Raw genomic sequence first — 9,629 nt, 5'->3', positions numbered from 1 at the left:
CAATACAAAAGAACACCCGGTCTAAAAGACTCTTTGAATCACTAATGGCAGCGTTAAGACCCTGATACCAGGACACCTAACATGCAGTACACATTAGACAACCGTATCCTGCTTCCTGCTCTACTAAGTTCTTGTGGTGCTCTTCCAGAACTAGATCAAGTACAAAATGAAAAGAAAATAGCAGAGTACCCATCCAAGTGTAAGCCCAACGATTCATCCAGGAGGAGTCATCCCTTTTTCTTTGAACTCGAAGATAAAAGGCTCAAGCCCAACTGAAGCAGCACAACTGCCAACCAGCGTGGCCTGGAGATGAAACATCCAATTCCTGGAATTAATGGCCGCCACTTCTCCAAATGCCAGAATTTTACGGTTCCCATATACATCCATATTGAAGCATAATCAATATGAAAGTGTCAGAGAGTAGTATTTAGTCCCAGTCCAAATGGAGAATGGTAGAAATGTCATGGTTATGGTTGTGGGAAATGGTTCCCTTCTTATTGGACTAGAATCCATAGGGTTCACAACTTCAATACAAGACAGAAATAGATATGTAACTGCAATTCTTGTAACCAAGGAAACACAAGTGGCTGAAATGAGTTTCAGAGGTGAACAGAAGAACCATGCTCAAGCTTTCACTGGCTGCCATGGCTGATATCTTGTCCAGTCCCTCTGGCTAGGATTTAGAGTGTGTCCCTTTGAATGGTATATGTACTCCTCACCTTCCCCAGAGAAGTTCTCCCTGTGTTCCATACCGTACCTCTTTGGCTTGAGCATTAAAAGCTGCAAGAACACAGCAAATGTATATTACCAACTGAAGCTTGAAAAAGTCTCCGAATATCACATGATCACGACAGCCTACCGTTCTCCATATGGATTGCACAACAGATAGTTAATTTGATTATATATTTTAGTATATGCTAGAATATGGGAAGACAATTAACATAACTAGTTAATACTGAAAATATGCCGTATGCAAAAATTAAACAGCATCTAAATAGTATCAAAGCAGGCAGAAAGCCCACCTCATCGCCAGTGTGGTCTGTTATGTAGTGCAGCCAACCATGCCACTCAGCTGGCACCTGAGATGCATTATATCGGCTCTTATCTGCATACTCCACCCACCGATGTCTTCCTGAAGCATGAAGCTCTTGCCCATATTAGTCGTCACAAGGCTTCCAACCACAGAAATACATTGTAGTCATTGTTCTACGTGTTATTTTCCAATATTTACAGATACTTGAAAGCAACATAGCTCTTCTAACTTCTTACATGGGAAAACATGAGTGCTCTTACTGTTATCACCCATGACAAAGATGCAAACTAAACAGAGTCAACTAGATTGAAAGTTTTAATCGTTACACAATCAGTATATTACCTATTCAACTTAAAGTTGACTGGTTCAGGAGTAGATGCCCGGCTTGTTACATATACAACTTTACAGATTTGAAGCATCACATATTTCACTTAATCATGGCAATATGGCATATGGCTATAATCGATAAACGCTACTAAAGTATTAACTACTATTGAATCCCACCCTGCTAATGTGTCATGGGCTTATTTTCTGGGCATCTTAAAGGATGAAGACTTTAACATCCCATATTTAATAACATAACAAATCCATAATCAGATTAAAAGAAAGAGAAAGAGAGAGATACATTCTGTGTCTCCACGATATTATGGGAATTTAATGGGAACAATCTAATGTTTTAGTTTACACAATGAGACTTTCATTCTGGAGAACTTAGTCAACCACCTGTCAGTAAAAAAGAAATATAAAAACAAAATTAAGCAAAGGTGAAGGGTTTAAGTGAAGACAGACCAAATTGTGTATTCTCTATGCTCTCGTAATATTTATTCCCATACTGGTCAATGCCAACAACCTTTGCACCTATTGAATGTAACTTGGTTTGCCTGAAAATAGAAAAGACCGTCCAGAGTAAGGGAAAAATTGCAACGCCTTTTCTCAAACAAGATGAGCAGATATACATGTGCCCTTGGAGATACAGGAGGTACAAACAGTAGTAAGTGTTCATTTTACATGACATGAATCAATAAGTAACATATTTTACATGTGAAATACGAGATAACATGCAGACCATGATAAAAGATACCACAGCCAACTCATAAATGGTCATATAGCAGAAAAATACCAATTAAAAACTCTAGCAGAAGCTAAAGTAGGAACTTCGTAATACAACAACAAAGCAGAAACAAGATAAAAAGCCTTTATAAGGATGATTCAACATGTGTAAACTGCAAAGACCAGTTATAAGACAGTAAAAAGGATTGAGAAAATAAGGTAAACTGGCAAAGTGGTAAACACCCTTTTTCTAAGAGTCCAAAGCATTGCACAACCCATGGAAAGGAAGAAGATTGTTGCCAGCAAGTCAGTATTCAAGACCTGAACAAGTTCCTCATTTTCAAGTAATTTACTATTAAATCCTTCAATTAATCCAGTAAAGAAGGACAGAGGTTCTTCTCACAAGGGCGTCTGCAAACATGTTACAAACTTATAAAGCATAATGAAACCATTCAGTTGCGGTGAGAATGGAAGGTCAGTCTTCCAAACTGATAACCAGTTCTGCTCACCAGATTCAACATGTATCTAGCCTTTATCACAAAAATATCTACAATTTGATATGCTCAACTATATTGTGCACTAATTTTTTGGTATTACGGATGTGACTGCTGCCAATATGCTTAGAGGTCATCCCGTGCCACTTTCTATGCACAAGATGAAGAGGACCAAGTCCTTGCCAAAAGCACAGACTGAACTTTTAGCCTTACTCTGCAGTCTAAAGTCCAAACTATGTTTTGCAGTGTTCTGGTATTGTTGAAGCTGAAAACTTACACTGGAACTCAAGCCAAAAACTCACATTGTGCCAATTTCAACCATTTCCAGAGGAACGGCAGCAAGGAACAACTTATGCGATATGGTTGCCACAACCAGTATGACAAGTTCCACTATAAGCATCTCAAGGTAGCTTCCACATTCAATTGTGCCTAAATGAACATGAACCATGGAATGACTAACAGCTGTATCAACTGATAATACTGCTCATACACAGAATTCCTTTTTTTTTTTTTTTTTGAGAGAGAGAAAAAAAGACGGGCAGAGAAACCTATCACTTTTGAGAACATATACCGAAACAAGGGAAAGGAAGAAAAACCTATTGTGCTTGTATTAGTAAAACTAAGATAGCACCTAGTGAGTACCTGAATGCATTCATGTGTCTGTTCCTTGTATAGTATCGTCACAAAAAACTTGCACAAAGATAGTATATCCATTTATTTTTGGATTTTGGTAGTTTCCATGTGAGATAACCCATACATGATTGAAGACTATCAATTATTGTTACCTTACTCCAGCTATTTTATTTGTTCTTCTTATCTTCTCATAATAATGCGCAAAGAATAAAACACAACAAATTTCAAATGGGAAATTTAGATTAATTTAAGAATTTAAGATAATATAATGATGCTGCTTCCATGAATGACACAATGCTGCCAGTAAGTAGTCAACTAGATATTCATGCAGATTCTGTTGTAACAATGTAAGAATTGTAAGACATGAGAGCCGCTCAAGATGACAAAAAAAAGAATTGGCTCCATAAAACAAAATATTAACTTAAGATACCTGAAGTATTGATTAAAATTAAATGGATAGAAAATTAAAAACATGTACTTACAGGAGATTTCCATCCAGAAGGCATTTCCTGAAATAAACAAAATAAATAACAAAAATAAAGTAAGTAGGAAATACATTAAAAATGAAAGATATTACTAGCAAACTATAATGATTTACCACTTCATGCTCAACCACAAGTTTGTAAGAGGCGCACCTAGTATTTAACTCATCAAATAGAAAAAAAATTTAATTTTTTTTTCATCAAACTGAACATGTATGCCATAGACTACCTGTTTTGCCCCAACAGAAGCATACGCTAGGAAATCTTGCCATTCATCACATTTAGAAGTTATGATAGAGTTCATCAGTCGATCACTCTAGTGTGTAAGCAGCAGATTCTGTGGGCTAGTGGACTAAAGTTGAAATCTGCATTTTTATATGTCAAACCATGTTTTGGGACAACATACTCGATTCCAAAATTTTCTCGTCACAAATTGGAATTCCCCATTTGGTGGCATACTGGTCAAAACATGAATTTTTTCCCTTTCCCCTTCCTTGTTGGTGAAAGCAGTTACAAAACATACAATATATGGTCCCCATCCACGTTTATTATTTCAAAAGCAAGCAAGGGCTAGGTCCATCTCTTTTCAATTTGAGCAGGACTAGTGACATTAGAAAATAGAAAGGAATGTAAAGATTCATTTGCTTAACAAAATTCAGCAAACATTTACTCTGAAGTTACGACTTATGACAAAGGAGAAGACGGAGAAGAGAAAAGGATTTACCAACCTCATCCAAAAGAACAGGTAAAAGCTCAAGATCATTAAACTGACTTTGCAAGCGTTCAAATAAGAAACGGGAATTGGGCGACTAAAACAATCGTCACAAGGAAAGAAACCTAGGTCATTCCATTGCACGTTGTGAATCTCATGGAAATGAAAAGAAAACCTCCCAAGTGGAATTAAAGGACGAATATTGGAACAGGGCAGATGTTGTTAATCCCAACATGGGTGCATTTAGATACTTGAATACGCAGAAAAATTCACAACACCTTGTACCAAAAAAAAAAAATCACAACACCGCCCCCTTAAGCATCATGAATCTCAGAAGGAAAATCAATCAGGAACAGATGAACTATGTCTACCACTACCAACTTGATTCAGACAAGCATCGCAAACACAACTGGGTACATTGGAATCATGATCGGGAAAAAAAATTGGGCGCCTTCTTCAGACATCAAAAATTCATCAAGTGAGAAAATGACAACGAAAATAAATGAGGGGAAGGGGCATTTACGAGTATCCTTCATTCTTGAGCTCCCTCACCACATTGAGGAGACCCTTCTCCTTGATCGACTTCAACGCCGACCTCAACACGTAGGCCATCGCCGGTGTTCTCTCTCTCTCTCTCTCTCTCTCCCGGAAACGGAAGACAGAACGCTCTGAGAGAAATCGGATATAGAGCAGTTTCGGGTCGAGTCCACAACAGATCCAGATGAACCTTCGGACCGGGACATTGCCATCGGCTTGGATCCCCCGGCTACTCGAAAATCACGTTAATTTGAAATTGAAAATAAAACAAAAAAATTAAAAAGCATACACATATTTCTTTTAGAAGAAACGCATTTGGAAGATTGGAAACCTTCCAACCAATATTGAATAATCAAGTAAATAAATGAAATGTTGGCTGGCTTATAAATATAATAATGTTTTTTTTGTTTTTAATATAAAAAAACAGTATACGGGCCAAGATCTTCACTTTAAGGTGTATATTGTCTTAATAATGAGTTGAAATCAGTATTGCAATATTAAGTTGTGAAAGCTACTGGTAGTTTCATCATGCTGTGGATCGGATATGGGCATCAGAATATTTTGCTGTGATCCAATATCATTGAGGATCCGAAACAAGAAAATTAGGCTTTTGCTGTGATCCAATATCATTGAGGATCCGAAACAAGAAAATTAGGCTTTCACTGGTAAAAACTTAATCAGGAATCCGGTTTTGGCATCCATTTTTTGTGGTGGATCTGGGTTTTGCATCCAAGAATCCAAACTTAAGCAGAAAAAACCAGTGTTTTTTTATAGCCAGTGACTGGCTGCTGAGTGGCTGCGGAGATGATCCAATTATCATTTAGAAACCAGACCCGCTTAGTCAGATGAGAACAAGCCATTATGTGTTCTGCTGATCCGGTAAAAAAACAAATCCAGGGCAAATCCAAGGCTGATCTAAAATCTTTTATGATGAACTCCACGGTTGAATTTCAGATCCATAAAAAAAATGAGAATTTGAGATCCACAAGGCTAATTGTATAAGTTTGCGTTTGACAGGATCTGAGACCGCAGAAAAAGGTGTGTTTAAGGAGGTCCTCAGTTTGTGAGCAGTGACCTTAGTTTCTAACCTAGGCCGTAGTCCCACCCCCAGCAAATTGACAAAAAAAATATTTACATTAAAAAAATTGAAAGTTTTTAGTTGCATAATGTATTTTTTGGATTCGGGTTTAGTTTGGTGCTATCCAGATAAATTTGTTGAACCGTTTGATCCACCCCTGAAAGCAATCCTCGCTCCGCCCTTGTTTCTAACATTGACGATCCATGAATTCGAGATCAAACCAATTTTGACCTTGAAGATCACAAATCTTCATTTTTACATGGTGATAGAATATACTAGAGTCCCATGTAAAATGGATCTCAAATAAGCGTGATATGTATCAGATCCGAGGCTATCAAACACGCCCACAGACATGTTTGTTGGATCTTAGATTCAACGTGATCTAAGATTTTAAGCACTAAAAAAATTTAGACCTCCGATTTTCAGCGAGAATTTTAAAGATTGAGTGATACACGATAAATTTGTAAACTTGTCATCTTAAATCTCATGAATCTTAAAGCATGAGATTCATCTCCTTAATTTGAGATCCATGAATTTGAAGTGTAATGAGAAATCAGATTCAAATCAAACTTTTGAATTTTAAATCCTTAATAATCATATGCCCCTAACGAACGGGTATGAATCAGATATACTTTTATCCATTTTTTCGAATATTTATATATTCAGTTCGAATATTTATATATTCAGATTCGAATTATGAAAAGTCAAACATGATTTTTACATTCATATCCAAATTTAAATTTTGAATCGAAATGGGCTGATTTTCAAAATGTAAAAACATTGAACATATAATATTACTAAATCTGATTCAAATATGCTTGAATATATCATCATGTCCATTTTTTTTGAATATTTATTCATATTCGAATGATGAAAAGTCAAATATAAAATCTGAGTTTTACATTCATATTCAAATCAGAATTTTAAACCGAAACCTGCTGATTTTTTAAATGTAAGAAGCATCGAACATAGAATGTTGTTGAATCTGATTCAAATATGATTATGAATCCAATCGAAATATTCAATAACAGTGACATAAACTATTGGAACAAGACTTACTAAAACGAGGGGTGGAGCTCATGAAGCATGCCAAATTAAAGTTTCTAGAGTTTGACTAGAGCCAAAATATTGTTTTTCAAAATTTTAATATAAAACAAGTAAAATTTTTAAAATTTTACATGTAAATTTAAAAAAAAAAAAGAAGTGGGACCAGGGCCCAAACTATACGATGCTGACATATATTTGTGCATTTTTGAATGTTTTATTTTTAAAAATCAATTTAAATTACTTTCAAAGGTCTTGCATTGTGGACAAAGTTCTTCAGAAGTGGTCAAGGAAAGTGTTTGGTTGGTGAGCAAGATGGTAGAATGAACGAACTAAAAACTTTTTGATAGTGATGCTTCGCCACATATCGAATCCTGTAGTCGATGTCAATAATGAGAAAGGAAGAAAGAAAAAGCTTTTGAAACTTCCTTTCTATTTTGACAATCTCCTTTTAAGGGTTTGGTTTACCGCCATATTTGACTTCCTTACCATAAATTTGGAATGCTATCAGGGGCCGAGCTGCCGGCATGATCTTGGCCTCACCTCAATTTTTTTTAATTTATATATAAATTAAAAAATCATTTATCTTATATAAAAATTTTAAAAGCCTCCGCAAAAACTTCGAAACCATATTTCAGTTTCTTTCATGAAAAATTCTTGGTTCTGCCCCTCAATGCGCAATGCGACAAAGACTTGCATGGGCGCAATGCCACAAAGACTTGCAGTGAGTGAAGGTAAGTCCTAAAGGCACCTTAAAAAATTAAAGAAAAAATTGAGTCCTAATCTCGTACACCAGCCTCAAGGGGCATAGCGTAGCTGGTTGAGCTAGGGGCCCGTACTAAGGCAGGTCTCTAGTTCGATTCTCGTGAGCGTTATGTTCCCGTGTCTTAAGGAGGTAAGGCGCGACATCTAAACTGAAGGGTGCACCGTTGCTATCGCTGACACCGACGCAGCTCAAGACCCCGGAGGCAGGGGGAATGGGGGGCCTTCGGGCCTTTTTCGGGCGGTGGGATTAATACCCCTTGCTCACCCGGAATCTCGTAGACCAGGCTAGGTTTCAAAGCGATGCACGACCAATATGACCGTTGAAAAAAAAAATAATTAAATATTTATTTATTAAGTTTAAAATATAAGAAGATGAACCCGCATGGATCACGGCTTCTCCCCAGTTTTTTTATAGACATTTTAAAAAAAATAATTTAATTCCAGTAAAAATTGTGAAAATTATGTAATGGCCCGCCATAAAATCTTTTATTTTGTTTGAGCCCCAGGTCAAACTAGCTGTCTCCTAGCTTGGGGGGTTTTATTAATATAATGGCTCTACTTGCAAGTTTTCTACATAATATAATAACTTCAAGTAATTTAATTTTAGTGTTTGGAAGCAGTCTCGTCAAAACCAGGGCCGTGTTTGGATGACGCCCTCATCTCAATGAGTTTTATAAAAACTTTGTATTATGTAAATCAAGTTTTTTAATGAGTTGAGAAAACTTGGTTTATGTGTGTGATTGATGACGCCCTCATCTCAATGAGTTTTATAAAAACTTTGTATTATGTAAATCAAGTTTTTTAATGAGTTGAGAAAACTTGGTTTATGTGTGTGATTGGCATACTCTTAACAATAAGAGTAACATTTCTATCTTACCATACGGCTGAGACTCAAAGTCCCACTCTTTGCATGATCCCTAGACCCACCTCAATTTTTTTTTCTTTTAAATTTACATGTAAATTTTAAAATTTTTTACTTGTTTTATATAAAAATTTTGAAAACTGATATTTCAGTTATAGTCAAAATTTAAAAACTTTAATTCAATCCCGCTAATGAAAACTTTTTTGCTTCACCCTCTTTTTCATAAAGTACCAGACTTGCTTTTGTTACTTTGGATAATGTTTCACAATGCTTCAACTTACATATCAGTGTCTCTTCGCATCTTTTCTATAGTACGGAGTTGATGTCAAATGAACTCAAGATAGATATTAAGTCTGCCTATCTTCTCTTGAAAATGTTTGATTGACATACTCAAAAACACTCAAAAATCAGTTTTTTGAAAATAACATAAGAGAGTCACACTTTTTCACTTACTTTTATATTTGGCAAAAGTAGATTATCTTCAAACTCAGTTTTGATATCTTTCAAACGCTCTAAAAACCTGATTTTAGATGTGATCCAAACACCCTTGAGAAGTTTTTAATTGGGTAAACTTAGCAGAGAAAGAAGAATTCTTCAATTATTCCAGGTCCCTAAAATAAGGAAGTAAAGTAAAGTAAAACCTTTGAGGACTTGCTTTTCTACTTCTGTTTTTTTTTAACATAGAAGACTGTAAAAACACCGGTTATAATTTATAGGGAGCATTTGGACGACACCATAAAAAAAACTTTGATTTTGTAAAAGCCTGGTTAAAATCTTTTTTTTTGTACACTTGGTTTCATGTTTGGATGGCAAGTGACAAATTTGGTTTAGAGGTAAAAATTAATTTTACAAGAAAAAGTTAGAGGAAGGCAGTTTCGGATGAAACTCTTCATGAAAACATGTTTTGTGAAGACAGGTTTTTAACAAAACCTTATTTCA

At 35.8% G+C, this 9,629-nt stretch overlaps 1 protein-coding gene across 1 annotated transcript; it reads right to left on the bottom strand.

Moving 5' to 3' along the window:
- Positions 1-405: 405 nt before the first annotated feature.
- LOC116265136 (probable NADH dehydrogenase [ubiquinone] 1 alpha subcomplex subunit 12) lies at positions 406-5,077 on the bottom strand. Its single transcript, XM_031645651.2, has 5 exons — positions 4,928-5,077; positions 3,693-3,719; positions 1,823-1,914; positions 1,023-1,132; positions 406-780 (listed from the first exon to the last, which is right to left on the bottom strand). The coding sequence occupies exons 1-5, from the start codon at positions 5,014-5,016 to the stop codon at positions 625-627; spliced, it is 474 nt and encodes a 157-aa protein (XP_031501511.1). The 5' UTR covers positions 5,017-5,077; the 3' UTR covers positions 406-624.
- Between the last annotated feature and the right edge of the window lie 4,552 nt (positions 5,078-9,629).

Source organism: Nymphaea colorata, chromosome 12 (genome assembly GCF_008831285.2).
Source record: "Nymphaea colorata isolate Beijing-Zhang1983 chromosome 12, ASM883128v2, whole genome shotgun sequence".
NCBI classification, from domain to species: Eukaryota; Viridiplantae; Streptophyta; class Magnoliopsida; order Nymphaeales; family Nymphaeaceae; genus Nymphaea; species Nymphaea colorata.
Note: the sequence above shows the minus strand (reverse complement) of the source record. Positions and strands in the feature narration are given on the sequence as shown.

Coding starts and splice junctions, on each gene's coding strand:
- LOC116265136 (XM_031645651.2), bottom strand. CDS start 5,016: ATGGCCTACGTGTTGAGGTCGGCGTTGAAGTCGATCAAGGAGAAGGGT. Junction 3,720..4,927: donor CTCAAGAATGAAGGATACTC/GTAAATGCCCCT, acceptor TGTTTATTTCAG/GAAATGCCTTCTGGATGGAA. Junction 781..1,022: donor CAGACCACACTGGCGATGAG/GTGGGCTTTCTG, acceptor GTGTTCTTGCAG/CTTTTAATGCTCAAGCCAAA.